Genomic DNA, 23,372 nt, shown 5'->3' with positions numbered 1-23,372 from the left:
TGAGAAAAGTGCTAAACAAAAGTGCAAAGTAAGTGCAAAGTTTAAAAAAAAAGTTTTTATGTTCTCGGTAATCTTTGTTCTTTTGTAATTTAAAACACTTTTCATAGTATGTATATGCATGTATGTGTATGCTTGCTTGTGTGTGTGTGTGTGTGTGTGTGTGTGTGTGCGCATGTGTGTGTGTGGCCTCAAGCCCTGGGAGGGTGTTTGCAGAAACTGCAAGCGTACGAGCCCATCAGCGACCCGCCTTGTAGTTGACATGGTAACCAGCCAATCAGGAACGCCGCTGCCAAAACATTAATGGCTGCCTCCGTGGCTGTCCGCCTCGTGCAGTAACGTCGACGTTTGTCGAGTTTAAACAGCCAAAAAGTGCAGTTATTGCAGAAATAGACTCAATTTGAGTCTAAGGAGTTTGCAACAGCGAAGTTTCTCAGCGGAAAATACCAGGCTAAGAGTTAATGTGACTGGCTGCTTTACCAGGCTAAGAGTTCATGTGACTGACTGCTTTACCAGGCTAAGAGTTCATGTGACTGACTGCTTTACCAGGCTAAGAGTTCATGTGACCGACTGCTTTACCAGGCTAAGAGTTCATGTGACTGACTGCTTTACCAGGCTAAGAGTTCATGTGACCAGCTGCTTTACCAGGCTAAGAGTTCATGTGACTGACTGCTTTACCAGGCTAAGAGTTCATGTGACTGATTGCTTTACCAGGCTAAGAGTTCATGTGACTGACTGCTTTACCAGGCTAAGAGTTCATGTGACTGACTGCTTTACCAGGCTAAGAGTTCATGTGACCAGCTGCTTTACCAGGCTAAGAGTTCATGTGACTGACTGCTTTACCAGGCTAAGAGTTCATGTGACTGACTGCTTTACCAGGCTAAGAGTTCATGTGACCAGCTGCTTTACCAGGCTAAGAGTTCATGTGACTGACTGCTTTACCAGGCTAAGAGTTCATGTGACTGATTGCTTTACCAGGCTAAGAGTTCATGTGACTGACTGCTTTACCAGGCTAAGAGTTCATGTGACTGACTGCTTTACCAGGCTAAGAGTTCATGTGACCAGCTGCTTTACCAGGCTAAGAGTTCATGTGACTGACTGCTTTACCAGGCTAAGAGTTCATGTGACTGATTGCTTTACCAGGCTAAGAGTTCATGTGACCGACTGCTTTACCAGGCTAAGAGTTCATGTGACTGACTGCTTTACCAGGCTAAGAGTTCATGTGACTGACTGCTTTACCAGGCTAAGAGTTCATGTGACCTGCTGCTTTACCAGGCTAAGAGTTCATGTGACTGGCTGCTTTACCAGGCTAAGAGTTCATGTGACTGACTGCTTTACCAGGCTAAGAGTTCATGTGACTGGCTGCTTTACCAGGCTAAGAGTTAATGTGACTGACTGCTTTACCAGGCTAAGAGTTCATGTGACTGACTGCTTTACCAGGCTAAGAGTTCATGTGACTGGCTGCTTTACCAGGCTAAGAGTTCATGTGACTGACTGCTTTACCAGGCTAAGAGTTAATGTGACTGGCTGCTTTACCAGGCTAAGAGTTCATGTGACTGACTGCTTTACCAGGCTAAGAGTTCATGTGACTGGCTGCTTTACCAGGCTAAGAGTTAATGTGACTGACTGCTTTACCAGGCTAAGAGTTCATGTGACCAGCTGCTTTACCAGGCTAAGAGTTCATGTGACTGACTGCTTTACCAGGCTAAGAGTTCATGTGACTGACTGCTTTACCAGGCTAAGAGTTCATGTGACTGATTGCTTTACCAGGCTAAGAGTTAATGTGACTGACTGCTTTACCAGGCTAAGAGTTCATGTGACTGACTGCTTTACCAGGCTAAGAGTTCATGTGACTGACTGCTTTACCAGGCTAAGAGTTCATGTGACTGATTGCTTTACCAGGCTAAGAGTTCATGTGACTGACTGCTTTACCAGGCTAAGAGTTCATGTGACTGACTGCTTTACCAGGCTAAGAGTTCATGTGACCAGCTGCTTTACCAGGCTAAGAGTTCATGTGACTGACTGCTTTACCAGGCTAAGAGTTCATGTGACTGATTGCTTTACCAGGCTAAGAGTTCATGTGACCGACTGCTTTACCAGGCTAAGAGTTCATGTGACTGACTGCTTTACCAGGCTAAGAGTTCATGTGACTGACTGCTTTACCAGGCTAAGAGTTCATGTGACCTGCTGCTTTACCAGGCTAAGAGTTCATGTGACCAGCTGCTTTACCAGGCTAAGAGTTCATGTGACCTGCTGCTTTACCAGGCTAAGAGTTCATGTGACCTGCTGCTTTACCAGGCTAAGAGTTCATGTGACTGGCTGCTTTACCAGGCTAAGAGTTCATGTGACTGACTGCTTTACCAGGCTAAGAGTTCATGTGACTGACTGCTTTACCAGGCTAAGAGTTCATGTGACTGACTGCTTTACCAGGCTAAGAGTTCATGTGACTGGCTGCTTTACCAGGCTAAGAGTTCATGTGACTGACTGCTTTACCAGGCTAAGAGTTCATGTGACTGGCTGCTTTACCAGGCTAAGAGTTCATGTGACTGACTGCTTTACCAGGCTAAGAGTTCATGTGACTGGCTGCTTTACCAGGCTAAGAGTTCATGTGACTGGCTGCTTTACCAGGCTAAGAGTTCATGTGACTGACTGCTTTACCAGGCTAAGAGTTCATGTGACTGACTGCTTTACCAGGCTAAGAGTTCATGTGACTGACTGCTTTACCAGGCTAAGAGTTCATGTGACCGACTGCTTTACCAGGCTAAGAGTTCATGTGACTGGCTGCTTTACCAGGCTAAGAGTTCATGTGACTGACTGCTTTACCAGGCTAAGAGTTCATGTGACCAGCTGCTTTACCAGGCTAAGAGTTCATGTGACCGACTGCTTTACCAGGCTAAGAGTTAATGTGACTGACTGCTTTACCAGGCTAAGAGTTCATGTGACTGACTGCTTTACCAGGCTAAGAGTTAATGTGACTGGCTGCTTTACCAGGCTAAGAGTTCATGTGACTGACTGCTTTACCAGGCTAAGAGTTCATGTGACTGGCTGCTTTACCAGGCTAAGAGTTCATGTGACTGACTGCTTTACCAGGCTAAGAGTTCATGTGACTGACTGCTTTACCAGGCTAAGAGTTCATGTGACTGGCTGCTTTACCAGGCTAAGAGTTCATGTGACTGACTGCTTTACCAGGCTAAGAGTTCATGTGACTGACTGCTTTACCAGGCTAAGAGTTCATGTGACTGATTGCTTTACCAGGCTAAGAGTTCATGTGACTGACTGCTTTACCAGGCTAAGAGTTCATGTGACTGACTGCTTTACCAGGCTAAGAGTTCATGTGACTGACTGCTTTACCAGGCTAAGAGTTCATGTGACTGACTGCTTTACCAGGCTAAGAGTTCATGTGACTGACTGCTTTACCAGGCTAAGAGTTCATGTGACCGGCTGCTAGGGGTGCTGCGATCCGGCTAAGCCACGATCCAATCCGATTCCTGGGGTCACGATCCGAGTCCAGAATCGATTCTCGATTCCAACGATTCTCGATTCCAGAATCGAGAATCGATTCTCAATTATGTAGTTTTATATTGCAATAACACACAAAGGTAAATATAAGACAAAAAATGACAAATGTATTAATGCTGAACTTCAAATTCAACTTCTGTATTACAGTCAGGGCCTAAATTCATTTAGCAAACTAGGAGGGAATTCCCCCCTTATGTTCTTCAGATAAGATGGATTTATAGGCTGGGGGGGATCTGTAGACTTTTGGGGGGAATACATTAACCAGAGTTCTGAAGTGCAAGAGGTGGTGGCACCGTGGCAGTACAGTACACAAATGACATGAACATTTGGACACTTATTCAGCCGGTATCTTGCATGTTGCGTTCAGGTGCACTGTAAAAAGATTTTTTTTTTTTTTTTTTTTTTTTTTTTTTTTACAATTTTAAGAATCGATTCTTGGGACTTTGGAATCGATCCAGGAATCGTGGCATTAAGAATCGCGATCCTTTTAGAATCGATTTTTTGGAGCACCCCTACCGGCTGCTTTACCAGGCTAAAGGTGTGTTCACACCGAGATATTTATTTTTCGCTCTGTCGCTCAAGTCAACCCTTTGGAATCGCTCTGTCGCTCTGTTTAAATCGCTCATCAACAGGCACACGAAATGACGGACATGTGGGGGATATAACGTTATGCAATGTCATGATATTTGTCCACTACGAGCCACCGTCATTGTTTACAAGCTAAAGCCTATCAGCGTGCTCCTAATGCGAGCTCCATACCGGTAGGACAGACTTCACTTCATGTCAGCTGTCAGCCTGTCAATGTGGTTTGTTGCCACACAATAAACCAGCGGTTTGTTCCAAGCCAGTGTGATCCTTGACTCGCTCTCACACGGCAGCCAATCAGCGTTGAGCGGCGAGCGACTGATGCCAGCGTATTTTCGCTCGAGTTGGGATATTTCATCTCGAGCGACGAGCGAATTTTCTCCCTATCGCTCTGTCTCTGCCGCTCGGACGCCCAGCGATTTTTCTCCCAGGCGAATATACGCTCAATCGCTCGTTTGCATTGACTTTGTATGTAAACTCGACGCCAGCGAAAAACTTTAATAGGTCGGTGTGAACGCACCTTAAGAGTTCATGTGACCGGCTGCTTTACCAGGCTAAGCCATCGAAGGAATGATTCCTCCACTGCTCGCATTGCATTGCATCCGATGGCGGCGTCCAAGCAGAAAAACCCACAGAGGTTCAATTCTCGATGGCTGACACATGCATTCCCCCACATTGGAATAAGTTGAACTGATTGTCTTCTGGTGAATCAATTCAAAAGAAAAAGTGAACAGCGAGCACACTCCAAAAAATATATAAATAACTTTGGTGCAAGGCACATACAATATCAAGTCACAGCAGAAAAGGCCAGCACACAAAAAAGTCCTTTCAAAGGCTTAATACCTGTAGTCTGGGTAGGGCAGCAGCACAGCAACAAACAGTTTCGGCACACAGGCCTTCCTCAGTGTTGTGCCGCAGTAGGCGGACATGACGGTTAAATACAGTCAAAACCGGAAGTACATTCAATGATATAAATATTTTTCACATAAACCCCCGAACGTAGACGGGTACAAAGAAGAAAACAACCGTATCAAACAATTTACAATTATAGGTCATATTGTGTAAGAGATGCAACAAAGTTCAAAACGCACATTTGTCAGGAAAGCACACAAACAGACCTATAGACACGGAGAATACAATTTGGAACATAGCATTTATATAGACATTAGAAGTATTACAAAAATAGAAAAATAAAATAAGCCTGTATATATATTACAGGTATCACGAGCACATTCTAAAGAAAACAACCCAGTAGCAGTCCTTCATTGAGACCCTTAGGGTGCTCTGTTTGCAAGGTGTGTATCCAGAAGGCTTCCCTTTGTAAAAGAGCCCTGTCTCTGTCACCACCTCTCTTCAGATGATGAACATGTTCAATGCAAATCAATTCAAAACTCAATGGGCTCTGTGGAGCAGGGAGGACGTCAACCCTGATAGGTTGAGGCGATGTCTTGTCATAGACGCTGGACTAGCTGGCTCAGCCTGGCTGGGGGCGTGGTCAGGGTGGGGTAAATCCCCCGTTCGATCCATTCAGCAAAGTTAGAATTTAGCTGCTAGCCCAGCCCAGGCAGACACGATCAGGGATTCAACCACCGCAGTAAACGCACATCCGAATAGACCATCCTTTAGATGCTTTTCACCAGAGCGCAACCCCACAGCACAACCCCACAGCACTTCCTTTTTCTCAGCATTCGGCAAACTGCAGAAATATTCACTCGACATTGTTACTTTTGTTTTCGCTGCTCAGCTGTATAGACGGTTTTCACGGAATGGTCAGTCCTGCACTTGAAGGTTTTTTTTTCTTTTATGTCCATAGCAAACACTGCAACAGGAAGTGAGCGGGGGTTCAATTTAGAATGTTTTTGTTGTCAAGTTAAAACCGTCTATAGGCAGGGGCAGATAGTTTGTGTGCCAGTTTGGTGGTATGTGTGAGTGTTAGATAGCATAGGTGTGGCCTACAAAAGCCCTCAAACACATACTCTCCAAGGTATTTGACCTGTTTAGACCCCAAGCAGAGACAAATCGTCTGCCCTGCATCGCGGCAGTCCCCAGTGCATTGCCTCCAGCACCATACCAAGCAGTGCTTTGTGCACAGATGTGTGTGAGTTGTGTGTATGACAGGTTACCTTCCTACTACAATCCATATGTATGGCAAAGCACTGTGTGCTCCTCTGTGATTTGATGCTAACGATTTGTATTTCCGTCCTGCGCTCGCATACACACGGGGGCTGTGACTGGACTACACCTCCAGTTAGACAGAAGAAATGCAGACGACGTAACATGAAAGTAAACACACACACATTCCCTACTCCACCTGTGTCTGGTGTATCTGACCTACTCCACCTGTGTGTGGTGTATCTGACCTATGCCTCATGTGCCAGTCAGCATTGGAAGTATGCATGATAGACCACCACCTGCTTTGTTCTTCTCTATCAGTATGGACTCCATGGTCTTTCCTCTCTTTTTCAAAGGCCCCATTGTGGTTTTAGGTCCTGGTTAAAGACTCATTCATTCTCCTCACAGCCATTTTCTCTGTTGGCTCTGTCAGCATTGTTTGATTAAAACAGTCTCAACATCATCCAACCGCTCTCTTGTCTCTCTCTCTGCTCTCCTCCCACCCCTCCATCCAGGCAGTACTATGAGATGCTGTACAACACAGCGGACGAGCTGCTGAACCTGGTGGTGGACCAGGGAGTCCGCTACACGGAGCTGGAGTACATCAACGCCCTGTCCCTCCTGCAGCGTAGCCAGACGGGCGTGGGCGACCTGGGCACCCAAAACACCCGCCTGCAGAGGCTGAAGGAGATCATCTGCGAGCAGGCTGCCATCAAACAGGCCACCAAGGACAAGAAGATCACCACCGTGTGACCATGTGATGTGGGGGGTTCAGGGACGGGCTTCAGAGGGGTTGTGGGGCATACGTGGTGGCTAGTGAAGCTCTACAGTATGTTTTGGGTGTTGGCTGGGATGCCATGATGTTACTGATGAGAAGGCATAGCAGTGTGTTCCAGACTTGCCTCTTTATCATGTGTGAAATGTGTCTATCTACCACTGAGATTTAATTGGCAAGTGAAGTCACAAATGTCCCTAGCCAATACGCGCACTTCTTCAGCTAACACTACATCACTTGGAAAAACCAATCCAATGCTCAATAAGTATCGTCTCTCATCAAGTTCGGGAGACAAATAGATTTCAAATTCTTATTGATTCAGGTCTGGAACTGTATTTTCCTCTATGTAACCAGATGGCTCTATCCACACTAACATTTGCAATTTAGAAGTTGTCATTGTCATAAGGTAAAATATACCGTCAATTCTCTCTTTTTAGGACACACAAACACACTTCAGCTCCAGATAAAAGTCTTGGGACCCCCCTTCCTCCAACTTGTGCCCCATCTCATCTCATCTCATTTCCCTGTTAGATGTAAAGTGCAGCGTCTATCTCTCCTCTCTTGCCTGCCCCATGGGCCCACTGACTCTGTCTGCAATAACAGATGCCAGATTACATTGTCTGAATGAGGCTGCATCTTCTGCCTGCCGCCAATTTGGGTTGTTCCCCAAAGATTCCCCTAGCTTAGATTTGTCTCATACGGCTGTTTAATCGTCTGTTTATGTAATGTTTCTGTCATAGTTTGTGCAGTAAACCTATGGGGCTAATGTGTGAAGTTGTCCGTTAACATAACATGTTTTATGAATTGGATGAAAGAGACAGCCTCGGTAATAAAGTGTTCGTACAGCAGTTCACCTAAACTGTACCATCACCTACTTGTTCCATTCTGCTGTCAAACTAGAACAAGTTATATTTCAACTGTAATGTTTCATGGAGCGGCACACAACAGTGGAATGACCTGTTGGTTTTGTGGGAATACAGTCCATCAGTCATACCAACTCAATAAACTGAAATTGATGCAGCCGTGAATCTTGTTTCTGTCCGCCCCACTACATGTGCTGAAAACCTAAATGTGAGGTCTGAACACACACGCTCAAGAGACGGTCACAACTCATTCGTCTCCCTGCGCCCCCCGTGTTTTTTACTTCATTAACTTGGGAGAGAAGTACTTAACGAGAGAAGGAGAGGGGAAAGAGCGCCTTGTCAATACAGCAGGCCCACTGCGGGGCTCCCGGAAGCCCAGCAAGCAATCCATCATAATGACACACAGGCTGGGATCGATGGGAAAACAACCGTGGAGCTCTGAGGCGTTCGCCTGCCTCTCTGAAATGTACACTTAGTGTAAAGTTAAAATCTGCTCACTCAGCTGTTCAGTTCAGACAGAGCTACTTCTGTAATACATGGGAAACTTCAATACAAAGTTATAGAGTATACATGTCACACACACATACTAATATGCACACAAACATACAACAATTGTGTGTCATACTCCATATACAGTATATAAGTGATTACATCTGCTGTTCATGCCTGTGACTGATGCATAAAATGTGATAAAGGTCCATCATTTAAGTGGAGGTTAAATTCACCACACGCTTATTTTTTGATTTGTTATAAACATGATTATTTTGCACGTAAATGTGTCTGATCAGTGTCATTTTTGTTTTTTCAAGAAAGAATGTATTGAATTCTAGTCAAAGTGTGACAATTGTAAATAGATTTTCAGATCCTCATTCTTCCAATGCTTTGAATTTGTCACTACGCTAAATTAAGGTCAGATGATTTGCCAATGCATACACTAATCTTGCTGGAAAAAATAAACACTCCAAGTTTTGTCTGAGTTTCTTCTGTACTTTGTATGACTGTGCCAGACGTGTAGCTATATTTGATCATTTGTCTTGTGTGATCACAAAACAAAGACATATTTTCCATTGGAAAAGTACAGCTGACAAGAATTTATGTAGGCTACACAAACCCTCTCTGCCACACATGCCAACAGTATTCTGTCAACGGTCTGATAGATGTTATCTGGGTTTTACACTAGACTGAATGTATCATATATCTGAGACAGACACATCCAAAACCAACACCTGAGGAATGTGCTTCACCTGTCAGGTGTCATGTTGTGTGACATTTTGACGCATGAAATGCTAAAGCATAAATGGGATCAGAAACATAAACACAGACAACATTCCACATAACAAGAAAGGCATTCTTTTCTGTGTTGGCGTGCGGTATATATATCCATGTCAATGGGACATTTTGTTGACATGGTTTAATGAGGCCCAAACATACTCAATGTGACAATCCCAAACCATGACGTCTGAATGTGAACCTAAAAAAAAAGGAGGCAAAATAACAGCCTCCCTGGCTACCTCCCTCAGTATGCATGGATGTCAGCAAATAACTACAAGTCCCACAGTTCATTTCACCCCAGGCCCCCTCTAACCTTTTGTTTGGCAGCGTCAGGTTTAGGTTTAGCTCCCCTCGTCGTTGCTTAGCGACCTGGAGGACGCTTCAAGCTAAAAGCTAGCTAGTGCTCATGGACACAAATATTTTTGAACATGTTTCCTAATTCTCTTTTATTTGACTGCTTATCAAATCAGTAAGCATTCGACTACTGTATGTCTTCCACCTTGACGGTTTCAGCAGGAAATAATGAAGGAAACGAGTCCACGGTTTCCTTCAGTGTCGCCTAGGGCTGCAATCCCCCAGGGTCACTCACTAACAACACTATTTACAGAGGCTTCAACCTGTGTGGAAGAAGAAAGCAGGGAGATGGAGGTAAGCACAGCGCCTTAACGTTACCCATGTGTCTGTAGAGTCTTCAAAATGCTTTAAATTGATTTATATCAAATCAAGGGTTTTAAATGCGGCAACATTTTGCGTAAGGTTCCAGAGCTAGCTGACATTTTTCTCTGTGCATTACCGCTAACAGCTGATTCCCTTTAGTGAGACTTTTCCCTGGACCCTGCTTTTGCAAAACGTACATTTTTGTTTGTTGCACTTCAGGCTAATTTTGGAGCGTGAAAATGGTTTAATTTGAACTGGCAAGTCCTAGTCCACCAAAATCTTGCTGAAACCTGTAGGCTCTATCACTCTTATTGATAAATGATCTTACTGTGATGATATGTGGTTTCCTTAGCTGTTATGTTGTCATGGACAAGGTGGTCTCTTTCACCATGCTGTAAGGATGAGAGTGATTCACTAGAGCCAGACTACTTGAATGTAGCATAGCCATTGAACAGCTTGATTAAACTTCCATGTTTATTCCACATGCAACAGGTAAAGCAGGTAACCTTGCACAGGAGGTCTGTGGAGATAAAGCTGCACTGCAAGGTCACATATTGCTACTGTATTTATATCATAATGATACTGTCATTAGAAATGTGTAATGGCAGCCTAATGTTAGTCGCTGAATGTGTCCTCAGCATAATCTGTGTGTGTGTATCTATGTGCTTGCATTGCATAGGTGTGTGTGTGTGTGTGTGTGTGTGTGTGTGTGTGTGTGTGTGTGTGTGTGTGTGTGTGTGTGTGTGTGTGTGTGTGTGTGTGTGTTTGTGTGCTAGCCTTGTAGGGTCAGGAAACTGTGATGCCGTGCTTGTAGTGGAACTCTTTAAATTGTGTCATCACACTTGCTGCTACACTGTCAAATCTGCAAGAGCTAAACACAATAGCTTCACTGTTACTGGAACCTTATATACAAAACTCCTGCGTCACCCTGAACTGAATTTCTCTATGGTCACAGAAGGGTGGTGTTTTAACGGCAGAGGTGGTGTCCAGCTGCCTATCTAACCTGGGAAGAATTGGTAGTGGACTGCAGCACTACTACCAGTACCTCTCTGTGCCTGTAAGACACACACAGATGCACACAAACACACACCACTCACATCTGGCATTACGGCTTCAAAGCATAATGTTTGCTATCTGATTTACCAAGACAAAGCAATCCCAGACAAATTGGTTTACCTAAAGATTGTGTCATATTGTTTTGCACTTAAATCAGGCTATTCCCTCCGCAATTTCATTTTGTGAATAATTTAATTCAGCCAAGGTTGTGTTTTTTGTTTACCCCAGGCTCACAATCTGAGTGATGTCTCCATTTTATGCAATTATGTCCATGTCCAAAAGCTTGTGCTGCCACACAACAAAATCAAAGGTAAGCCTTCTAATGTTCAAATGATAGGCTATGCCTTTACAAACAGCTGCTATTACAGGCTTCTTATTTATACCCGCCTGTGAGCATATTACTAACAGATTGTCAAAGATATGTACTTTGTTGGTGCTATTAAGTGATCATTAATTTGAAGTTGAATGACAGATGAAGGATGAATGATTTGAATGAATTTACTTTGATGTTGTCATCTTTCTCCTCTGATCAACCCAACTCCCTTAACATTTGTCAACTGATAGACTTATCCTGTGTGAGCCACATGCCCTACCTCATAATCCTGGATGCCTCCCACAATGAACTCTCCGACTTCTTTGGATTCCAGCCACCCAAGAACCTGAAGGTAACGCATGACCTCAGGCTGACAGGATAAGACGATGTTTGATTACTGTATAGGGCTATTCCCATAAGATAGGCCTGGATTTCCATAGCCCATCTGTAGTCGCTTTGAATATGCTTACAAGGTATTAATTGTCCTTGGATGACAGTGAACTTTACCAGTTTCAAAATGATTCCCCTTACTCTATGGATTTTGTTGAAGAAGTGCTTCAAGTTAGATTCTTGATCATGTGGCTTTCCCCACTTGTGTTTATGCCATGGTTCTGCTAAGGTGTGTCTTTTTTCAGGAGGTCGATTTCTCCCACAACCACATGACAAAAATGAAGGATTTGTCCGCCTTTTCATCTCTTTGTAAACTGGAACTGGACCGTATCCTTCTTGAGAAACAGTTGAGTTCATCCATGTACAAATGCACTTCCTGTGTCCTTTCTCTCTCTCTCTCTCTTGCTCTGTCAATCATACTCTCTCACTCACAAAACTAGAGTTTTTCCATAACCGTATGGATACATTTTAGAAAGAAATCAGTATTTTAAGTTTGTCATTCTGTACCTTTTAAATATAGAAGATATTGACAGTAAAATTGGTACCATCTTGTCAGCCAAGAACATACTGTAAGTTACCCTATCATTCAAAAGTGCCTTGATTCATCTGGATTTTGGCCTATCAATCATTTTAGGTGTCACTTTGATCTCATTCTGGGACAAAGCTCTTCATATATTTTGTCAAAATAAACACATGATGTTAAATAGAAATGTACACATCTTTTTTCCCTTGTGTATCATTCTTAACGTGTCCATACCTGGCCACAGACAACAGCTTCAGTGAGATCAGTGGTCTTGAGCAGTGTTGCAGCCTCAGCCATCTCAGTCTGGCTTACAACAAGATCTCCAAGATCAGTGGCCTGGACCACCTGCCTCTCAAGGACCTCTGCCTTGTAGGTCCCTCCTTGTGTGTTATTTCACATTTGGTCCAAGCACAAACTGTCACCCACATGCACACATGCATGCATACAAACTAGTGCTGCACAATTAATCAAATTGCAATCGCATTGTCAGCCTGTGCAATTATATAATCGCAAAAGGCTGCAATTTAACTCATTCACTGCCAATATCTGACTGGCATTTTTGGCACAGGCCAAGTATTTCCATAATGTTTGGTCATCTTTCAAGACCCACAGTAAATTCTGTACTAGGACTACAGTGATGTCCAATACCTCGAAATGAAGATCTAAGTCTCTACTTTCACCCCCAAAAAGAAAGTTAGCTTTTAGCATGTTCTGTACTCTACTTATAACCCTTTTTATACACCCCATGTTCACCAAAAAAGCCTGTCTGGGAAGAGAAAAGGGAGAAAAAAGCATTTTTGTAAAAGGGCACAATCTCAGGCATAACTCACTCTCAATTCTTTTATTTTGAACTGTATTGACATCAGACATGTAAATATTATTCGTTAGGACACAAATGACAAAAAAAAAATATATATATATATATATATATACACATGAAGTGCTTTTTTTTTTACATTCAACAATACAGTTTACTCGGTGTGAGTGTGCAGACAGACAGACAGACAGACAGACAGACACACCGACAGACAGACAGACAGACAGACAGACACACACACACACACACACACACACACACACACACACACACACACACACACACGATCCCCCTTTTAGATTTCTAACCCAACATAGGATAAGCAATAACCACGCCCTGTGGCGCTGGGATTGGCCAGGAGCAACACTGGAGGGCACGCAGCCCAGCGATTTCATGAACCAACTGAAGAGCTCTTGAGAAGGACAGCGGGCTGCTGTGAGTGCCTTCTGCCCGCTGCTGCCTAGCTGTTCCTGTGTTTATTTTTGATTTGTTCTGGTACACCCGTCCTCGTCCATGTCTCCCTGTCATATCAACTCTGCTATTTGATCGTTCCCGTTTTCCCCTCGGCTATTCAACACGTCCTCACCGCCCTCGCAAACTGATCGATCATTTCCTCATTCCTCCGATGATCAAACACATCTCTTGATTACTTTCTCCCGTTTTCTCCTGGCTGGCACAGAGGAAGGCGACTCCAGCTCGTGCAGCGCGCCGAGGGCGTTTCAATGGCGTTTCTCCTGTCTGCACAAGGAAGCGTTACCCGTTCTCTGCTTTTCCTCTTGCTCAATTTCAAAACAACAGCTGCGGTATGTGTTTGATCGCGTGCTGTCGGCTACCCTTTGAAGGCAGGGACCTGTGTCTGTGTCACAGGCTGGGCAAGTGTTTGCTGCAGGCGCTGCACCAATAAAAACAAAAACACGTCAAACACGTCCTTGGCGGGGAAGGCCATTGCTGATATTCAGTCAATTCAGTCTTTGGCGGTGAATGAGTTAATTGAATACAAAAATGCACTCATGATACCATTTGTTTATTATATCGCAATTCGCAATTGCAATATTGTCCACAATAATCGCAATAATGACTTTTTCACCAAATGGTGCAGCTGCACTAATACAAACACAGACTTATAAACGTGCAGCTCAGTTGTTTTGTCACATTGCTGTATGCTTGCCAGCACTTGGCAATTGAGATGCTTCCATTTACGGTATGTCATCATCACTTCAAGATGTTGTTCTTCCATATGTTGACTGGTACTGTATCTGACTACATACACACACACACACACACACATATACATCACACACACACACACACACACACACACACACATACACATCACACACACACACACACACACACACACACACACACACACATACACATCACACACACACACACACACACAGAGTTGTTGTTTCTCATTCCCCGTCTTCCACTCAATTTCACCTATCTGTCTCTTTCTCTCTTCCCTCCCTTCCTCTTTGTCTTTCTCTCTGTTAAATGTCTCTTTTTTGGCCTCGTTTTTACATTCAGTAAAACCCTGCCTCCTGTTCTGGAATCACCATATGGACCAACAGCAGGCCTCTCTCTCTCGCTGTCTCTCTCTCTCTCTGTCCCGCCCTTGCTGGTGTGTGTGTGTGTGTGTGTGTGTGTGTGTGTGTGTGTGTGTGTGTGTGTGTGTGTGTGTGTGTGTGTGTGTGTGTGTGTGTGTGTGTGTGTGTGTGTGTGTGTGTGTGTGTGTGTGTGTGTGTGTGTGTGTGTGTGTGTGTGTGTGTGGGTGCGGGTGCGGGTGCGTGTGCGTGTGTGTGTTTGTGCACGGGCGCGCGTGTGCCTGTGCGTGCGTGCATGTGTGTATTGTCGTTTATCAGTGTTTCCTCGTTATCAGCAGCCATCAGTCTGGCTGTCTCCTCTGCTGTCTGTACTGTAGCTTTGCTTTGGGACCAGCTGCCAGTGTTTGAGTGAGCCTGGAAGTAGTTCAACACACAGACACACACTCATGCACACCTCGTCGATCCAACATCCATCTAATCCCATCCCTAACCCCTCTTGCTCGCATGCTGCCTCCCCAAACAGCATGCCCCTGTCAGCCAGTCTGTTTCCCAGCCCATCACACCTCAGCCCCAGAGCTTCAAGGGAGTGGCACGGTCACCCTCCCCCACTGATGGCAGTCCCCTGCCAGGCAACGTGCTTGGCGAGAGCAGGGTGAGGTGTAGCCAGAGGCCTGGATAACAACCTTAGTCAGTGAAAGGGAGTGAGAGGGAGGCTGGGGACCCTGGCAGGGGAGGGGAGCCTGGGTCTGGTTCTTTAGCAGCTTAGCATGCTGCGCTAGCAACTCGCCAGCTGTTGGGCTGTCAGTCCTCACCTGTCAGGATTTAGCAGAGAGGAGCAGGCCTGCCACTCATCCTAGTACTGAGGGGGATGAAGGTGGAGGCAGGCACCCCGTAGCTCGACCGGGGGACACTCAGTTCATTTTCATTAGTGGAGTTGAAGATTATGGAAGAGGAGGGAGAGAAGAACAGAGAGACTGCTGCAATTTGTGTGTGCGTATGTGTGATGGTGTGTGTGTGTGTGTGTGTGTGTGTGTGTGTGCAAATATGTTTATGCTTGCCTGCTTACTTGTGTCCTCATTAACGGGCTGATCTTTCCTCCCTGTCCAGAGGGGGAACCAGCTGGAGATGATTGATGGGTTGGAGAACCTGAGGAGCCTGCAGGTGCTGGACTTGTCTCTGAACCGCATCACCAGTCTGTCCGGCCTCCAGAACCTCCAGCTGTTGGGCTCCATCAACCTGGAGAACAACCTGGTATTGACCAACATCCATTTTTACGTTGTGGCCACTAGGGGTGTGAGGTGTTTAAAAGAGGGTCTGTCTGTCTGTCTGTCTGTCTGTCTGTGTGTGTGTGTGTGTGTGTGTGTGTGTGTGTGTGTGTGTGTGTGTGTGTGTGTGTGTGTGTGTGTGTGTGTGTGTGTGTGTGTGTGTACCCCCGACAGAAAGAAAGTGGCCAGGTCAGCGCAAGAAAGTGGCCAGGTTGCCGATGATGTTACAGCGCGCAATCGGCAATGTAATCGGTGATGATGTCATCAGTGAAGTTGTCACTCGAGCAATTGTGATGTTATTGGTGATGATGTCAGTGATGATGTTATCAGTGATGTCACTCGAGCAAACGTCGATAAGAGGCTCTGTCCGTATGTATGAAGAGGAGTTACATACAAAGAGAGCATGGACCTGCTCACTAGCGTCCGCACCAAGTTGAAGCGCATGGAGCACCATCAACGCTGGGAGGAGGAGCTGAGCAAGTATAAGGACATCATTAGGGAGCAGACAGCTCAGATCAATGAGCTGGAGGATCAGCATCGACGTGACAAGCAGGAAGTGGGGTCTCTTCGCGAGGAGGTGGACGGCAGCAGGGAGCGCCAGGCCGAGCGACTGGGCTTCACTGAGAAACTGAACAGCAACAACGCCCAGCTCCAGTCAGACAGCAAGCTGCTACAGGCTCAGAACACCCAGCTCCAGTCAGAGAGCAAGCTGCTACAGGCTCAGCTGGACCAGCTCAGCAGCTGCTCCGCAGAGCTCCATGCTGGACTGGAGGAGACCACCAGGCTGCTGGAGGAGAGGTCACAGCAGCTGAAGCAGCAAGAGATGCTGAGGCAGCAGGAGGTGCAGGACCTGCAGGAGGAGCGGGCCCGTCTGAAAACCCGGGTGGAGGAGCTGAAGGATGAGCTGGTGATTCAGAAAAGGAAGCAAGCTGTCAACATAAAGGACCTAACAAAACAACTAAAACAAGCTCTTAAGAAACGGGAGCAGGATGAGAATGGAGGCTGCGACCAGGATGTCAGCAGTATGGACAGTCGCTCCAGTTCCTCAGGGTCCTCGAACACGCGCCACGGTTGGAGCAGTGGTGTTGAGGAGCGATCACCCGAGAGCCAGGGTAGTCCCTCGGTGGTGGATGTGGACAGCTTCCACCAGGTGCACAAAGCCGTGCTATTGGAGCACATTGTCCCCCTGCAGAAGGCCCTGGCCTGCAAGCAGGAAAAAATTGAGTTCATGGAGGACCACATCAAGCAATTAGTGGAGGAAATCCACAAAAAGACCCAAATGATCCAGAGCTATGTGCTAAGAGAGGAGTCAGGGGCCCTCTCATCAGAGGCGTCAGACTTTAACAAGGCCCACCTGAGCCGGCGTGGCCGCATCAGGGCTTCGCTCTACACCTCCCACAAGGCTGACAGTGGGCTGACCCTGGCCCTGTCGCTGGAGATCAACAGGAAGTTGCAGGCCATGTTGGAGGACACGCTGCTGAGGAACAGCACTCTCAGAGAGAACCTCCAGACACTTGGGGCAGAGATCGAGAGACTTACAAAACAGCAAAGAGGTTCTGGGGCAGATTAAGGAGGAAATGACATGACCAAGTCACAAACACGAGGAAGTGAAGGAGCAAGAATGTTGCTCTGTATGTGATAACTGGCCAGCCTGCTGCTGCTGCTTCTACATCGAGCACTGTCCACGGTGCTGGAGGCAGAAGGTGGTCCAGGCACTGTGGGCTTACCATCAGCGACTGATTGAAGATGTGGGACAGGTGGTATCTTGCAATCAGCTCTCATGTTGTACACCTGGATCGGCTCTATTTAACAGCTCTCTCCACAGACTGCCTGTGCCGAAACTTGAACAGACTGACCGTGTCTGTTGCCATGGATCCTGTTCTGTCTGTCTCTGCTTGGACTCGTCTGCCTGTATGTAATAGATCCGAGCAAAACACTAATGAGGGTTTCCAAATTCCAATCATGGAAGTTGGAAACCCTCATTAGTGTTTTCCTTGCACCTCTGTTTACCCTGCCTTTTCGACACAAAATGGCCCCGTGAGAAGGGTCTATTCGTGAGTTGGACAAACAGCTGGAAAGCACGGGATCGTGCTGTGCCCTCGTTATTCAGTAAACATTGACTTTGATATCTGAAGTCTTTAGTTATCATTTGGAGCCTTTTGTGTTTGTACCTGGAACCATGGAATTTACCAAAAAGACTTGATACGTTTCCCCTGTCTCCGTCTCTGCATCCTTGGGTCCCCAGAGGGGTCTGGCAGGAAAGAAATTGCCCATGGGGAGGCGCTACAGCAATATTTTCATTATATTTTACACCTTCACACTCGCATTGACATGTCACAGTCACAATGGCTACCCCCTTCTGCCTGCCCCCAAAATCAGAGCCCATCTGGTGTGTGAGAGTGTGTGTATGTGGTGCGCATGATGTGACACAATGTCAAGAGTGACATCAACTCGAGCAATTGTGATGTCATTGGCGATGATGTCATCTGTGAAAATGTCATCAGTGCGTCATCAGTGATAATGTTAGATGATGTCATCAGTTATGGAGCAATTGTGATGTCGTCGGTGATGATGTCAGTGATGATTTCATCAGCGATGTCACTTGAGCAATTGTGATGTACTGTAGCCATGCCGTCAAAATGGGGCATCGTCGAAGCGACGCCGGAGACTCCAGCTTGTTTTATATTGCATAATATTGCTAATTTCATATGCATTTAGCTGACACTCTTATCCAGTTAATTAGACCATAATACCGCTCATAACTTGTGTAAACGGGTTCTGGTTCAGATAAATGTGTTTATACTGTAACTATACTGTGCATACACCACCAAACTGTGTTATAGATAGAACTCATATTATAACTATACTGTGCATACACCACCAAACTGTGTTATAGATAGAACTCATATTATAACTATACTGTGCATACACCACCAAACTGTGTTATAGATAGAACTCATATTATAACTATACTGTGCATACACCACCAAACTGTGTTATAGATAGAACTCATATTATAACTATACTGTGCATACACCACCAAACTGTGTTATAGATAGAACTCATATTATAACTATACTGTGCATACACCACCAAACTGTGTTATAGATAGAACTCATTATAACTATACTGTGCATACACCACCAAACTGTGTTATAGATAGAACTCATTATAACTATACTGTGCATACACCACCAAACTGTGTTATAGATAGAACTCATTATAACTATACTGTGCATACACCACCAAACTGTGTTATAGATAGAACTCATATTATAACTATACTGTGCATACACCACCAAACTGTGTTATAGATAGAACTCATTATAACTATACTGTGCATACACCACCAAACTGTGTTATAGATAGAACTCATATTATAACTATACTGTGCATACACCACCAAACTGTGTTATAGATAGAACTCATATTATAACTATACTGTGCATACACCACCAAACTGTGTTATAGATAGAACTCATATTATAACTATACTGTGCATACACCACCAAACTGTGTTATAGATAGAACTCATATTATAACTATACTGTGCATACACCACCAAACTGTGTTATAGATAGAACTCATATTATAACTATACTGTGCATACACCACCAAACTGTGTTATAGATAGAACTCATATTATAACTATACTGTGCATACACCACCAAACTGTGTTATAGATAGAACTCATATTATAACTATACTGTGCATACACCACCAAACTGTGTTATAGATAGAGTATAACTATACTGTGCATACACCACCAAACTGTGTTATAGATAGAACTCATTATAACTATACTGTGCATACACCACCAAACTGTGTTATAGATAGAACTCATTATAACTATACTGTGCATACACCACCAAACTGTGTTATAGATAGAACTCATATTATAACTATACTGTGCATACACCACCAAACTGTGTTATAGATAGAACTCATATTATAACTATACTGTGCATACACCACCAAACTGTGTTATAGATAGAACTCATATTATAACTATACTGTGCATACACCACCAAACTGTGTTATAGATAGAACTCATATTATAACTATACTGTGCATACACCACCAAACTGTGTTATAGATAGAACTCATATTATAACTATACTGTGCATACACCACCAAACTGTGTTATAGATAGAACTCATTATAACTATACTGTGCATACACCACCAAACTGTGTTATAGATAGAACTCATATAACTATACTGTGCATACACCACCAAACTGTGTTATAGATAGAACTCATATTATAACTATACTGTGCATACACCACCAAACTGTGTTATAGATAGAACTCATATTATAACTATACTGTGCATACACCACCAAACTGTGTTATAGATAGAACTCATATTATAACTATACTGTGCATACACCACCAAACTGTGTTATAGATAGAACTCATATAACTATACTGTGCATACACCACCAAACTGTGTTATAGATAGAACTCATATTATAACTATACTGTGCATACACCACCAAACTGTGTTATAGATAGAACTCATATAACTATACTGTGCATACACCACCAAACTGTGTTATAGATAGAACTCATATTATAACTATACTGTGCATACACCACCAAACTGTGTTATAGATAGAACTCATATTATAACTATACTGTGCATACACCACCAAACTGTGTTATAGATAGAACTCATATTATAACTATACTGTGCATACACCACCAAACTGTGTTATAGATAGAACTCATATTATAACTATACTGTGCATACACCACCAAACTGTGTTATAGATAGAACTCATATTATAACTATACTGTGCATACACCACCAAACTGTGTTATAGATAGAACTCATATTATAACTATACTGTGCATGCACCACCAAACTGTGTTATAGATAGAACTCATATTATAACTATACTGTGCATACACCACCAAACTGTGTTATAGATAGAACTCATATTATAACTATACTGTGCATACACCACCAAACTGTGTTATAGATAGAACTCATATTATAACTATACTGTGCATACACCACCAAACTGTGTTATAGATAGAACTCATATTATAACTATACTGTGCATACACCACCAAACTGTGTTATAGATAGAACTCATATTATAACTATACTGTGCATACACCACCAAACTGTGTTATAGATAGAACTCATATTATAACTATACTGTGCATACACCACCAAACTGTGTTATAGATAGAACTCATATTATAACTATACTGTGCATGCACCACCAAACTGTGTTATAGATAGAACTCATATTATAACTATACTGTGCATACACCACCAAACTGTGTTATAGATAGAACTCATATTTAATAGTGGGAATTCGCATCAGCAAACTGATCCTATTGAATGAATTTATGTTCATGTTTCACCGATTTCAGATTAGTGAAATTAAGGAGTGCACACATATCCATGATCTATTCCTGCTGAGGGACCTCAGTCTGCAGGGAAACCCAGTGCAGGTAACTCAATCCTAATGACCACAGACTGTTTTCACAGTATTCTGGGAAAATCCACTGTATGCACAGCTAGCCTGTAAACCCTGTGCCTTATATGATGCTCTATCTCTATTGCTTCTTAAGATTATGCAATTTTACCAAAGCAGCTGTGCATACTGTATTTAACCCTAACCCTAACAGGGAAATGTCCTTCAAGTAAATTGCGCTCCATTAGTGGGTGATCCACAACCTAATGTTGATGCTATATAAATGTGGTTACAGACTATCACAAATTACCTAATGTTGATGCTATATAAATGTGGTTGTAGGAGCAGCCAGATTACAGACTACTGTATCAACCTAATGTTGATGCTATATAAATGTGATATAGGAGAAGCCAGATTACAGACTACTGTATCAACCTAATGTTGATGCTATATTAATGTGATTGGTAGGAGCAGCCAGATTACAGACTATCAATCATCTTCCTCCTCCAACACCTGGCTAAACTGGACCAGGAGCAAGTCACGGCCAAGGAGAAGGTACAGTATGAATACTGGTTCATATCTTTCACAAAGTAAAAGTCTTCTTGACTGGACATCAGCACAAACAGCAGCTTATCAAGGCACATTATTTTCATATTTTTCCAATCAGGATATTAGTCCATTTACTTTTGTCCAGGGCTAGAATGCACCAATTTACATAATGTACATGTTCTCTTTGGATTTTGGGGTGGCGTATGACCCCAAGTTATTGACCTTAAATCCCAGGTGTCATCAGTGAACAAATATGACCCTCCTCTGGATGTGGTGGCAGCCACGGACCACATGACCCACCTGGTGTACCAGCTGATGCAGCCCCAGGTCCTCTATGATAGGTTGGTATAAATATATTGTTAAATATAGTAGTCACTGCTGATTCATCCAGTACCCATATCTCAAAAACATAGTGGTGAGATAATCTGTACTCCATTGCAGTAGTCTAGTGATTTAGCGTGCCATATTGGATCTTGGTACTTGAGTGGAAAATTGACTTTTTTGAATGAAGACTATCTTGTGACTTGAGCCAATGTGTCAGACTCTCAACTCAGAAAGAAAAAGGGCAAAAGATAAAGGAAAAAGGCAGTCTCAGCCGAGGTGCTGAAATGCTGTTTAGGAAGTGTGCTGCTAAGGGATCATAATATGGATGTTTAAAAGTAATCACAATGTGAGGATGAGTCATATCCAAGTGTATCCTCTGTAAAACAACCAGACAATCTGTCTGCAGTGTTTCTATGTGGCTCGTATTATTATTTAGCTACCACCTAAAAGAAAACAACCAGACAATCTGTCTGCAGTGTTTCTATGTGGCTCATATTATTATTTAGCTACCACCTAAAAGAAAACAACCAGACAATCTGTCTGCAGTGTTTCTATGTGGCTCGTATTATTATTTAGCTACCACCTAAAAGAAAACAACCAGACAATCTGTCTGCAGTGTTTCTATGTGGCTCATATTAGTATTTAGCTACCACCTAAAAGAAAACAACTAGACAATCTGTCTGCAGTGTTTCTATGTGGCTCGTATTATTATTTAGCTACCACCTAAAAGAAAACAACCAGACAATCTGTCTGCAGTGTTTCTATGTGGCTCGTATTATTATTTAGCTACCACCTAAAAGAAAACAACCAGACAATCTGTCTGCAGTGTTTCTATGTGGCTCATATTAGTATTTAGCTACCACCTAAAAGAAAACAACCAGACAATCTGTCTGCAGTGTTTCTATGTGGCTCATATTATTATTTAGCTACCACCTAAAAGAAAACAACCAGACAATCTGTCTGCAGTGTTTCTATGTGGCTCATATTAGTATTTAGCTACCACCTAAAAGAAAACAACCAGACAATCTGTCTGCAGTGTTTCTATGTGGCTCGTATTATTATTTAGCTACCACCTAAAAGAAAACAACCAGACAATCTGTCTGCAGTGTTTCTATGTGGCTCATATTATTATTTAGCTACCACCTAAAAGAAAACAACCAGACAATCTGTCTGCAGTGTTTCTATGTGGCTCATATTAGTATTTAGCTACCACCTAAAAGAAAACAACCAGACAATCTGTCTGCAGTGTTTCTATGTGGCTCATATTATTATTTAGCTACCACCTAAAAGAAAACAACCAGACAATCTGTCTGCAGTGTTTCTATGTGGCTCATATTAGTATTTAGCTACCACCTAAAAGAAAACAACCAGACAA

General features: G+C 43.6%; 2 protein-coding genes across 4 annotated transcripts in view; both read left to right on the top strand.

The window, feature by feature from the left end:
* exoc4 (exocyst complex component 4) overlaps positions 1-8,800 on the top strand; it is a 298,065-nt gene extending 289,265 nt beyond the window's left edge. For 2 of the 3 annotated variants that reach the window (XM_083654561.1, XM_083654560.1), the window contains one exon: positions 6,729-8,800. In XM_083654561.1, coding sequence (XP_083510687.1) covers positions 6,729-6,966 — 238 coding nt within the window. In that variant the 3' untranslated portion in view covers positions 6,967-8,800. The remainder of the gene's footprint in view (positions 1-6,728) is intronic. The other variant, XR_014553501.1, reaches the window with a different exon arrangement.
* A 1,463-nt stretch (positions 8,801-10,263) lies between these two features.
* The window catches only part of lrguk (leucine-rich repeats and guanylate kinase domain containing), a gene marked incomplete at both ends in the record, with an annotated part of 35,921 nt that continues 22,812 nt past the window's right edge, over positions 10,264-23,372 (top strand). The window contains 10 exons of the mRNA XM_083662187.1: positions 10,264-10,281; positions 10,736-10,837; positions 11,065-11,146; positions 11,401-11,501; positions 11,785-11,866; positions 12,307-12,431; positions 15,534-15,677; positions 21,081-21,161; positions 21,593-21,679; positions 21,908-22,014. Coding sequence (XP_083518313.1) covers positions 10,264-10,281; positions 10,736-10,837; positions 11,065-11,146; positions 11,401-11,501; positions 11,785-11,866; positions 12,307-12,431; positions 15,534-15,677; positions 21,081-21,161; positions 21,593-21,679; positions 21,908-22,014 — 929 coding nt within the window. The remainder of the gene's footprint in view (positions 10,282-10,735; positions 10,838-11,064; positions 11,147-11,400; positions 11,502-11,784; positions 11,867-12,306; positions 12,432-15,533; positions 15,678-21,080; positions 21,162-21,592; positions 21,680-21,907; positions 22,015-23,372) is intronic.

The sequence above is a fragment of the Poromitra crassiceps genome (genome assembly GCF_964638095.1).
Source record: "Poromitra crassiceps genome assembly, chromosome: 2".
Lineage (NCBI taxonomy): Eukaryota > Metazoa > Chordata > Actinopteri > Beryciformes > Melamphaidae > Poromitra > Poromitra crassiceps.
Note: the sequence above shows the minus strand (reverse complement) of the source record. Positions and strands in the feature narration are given on the sequence as shown.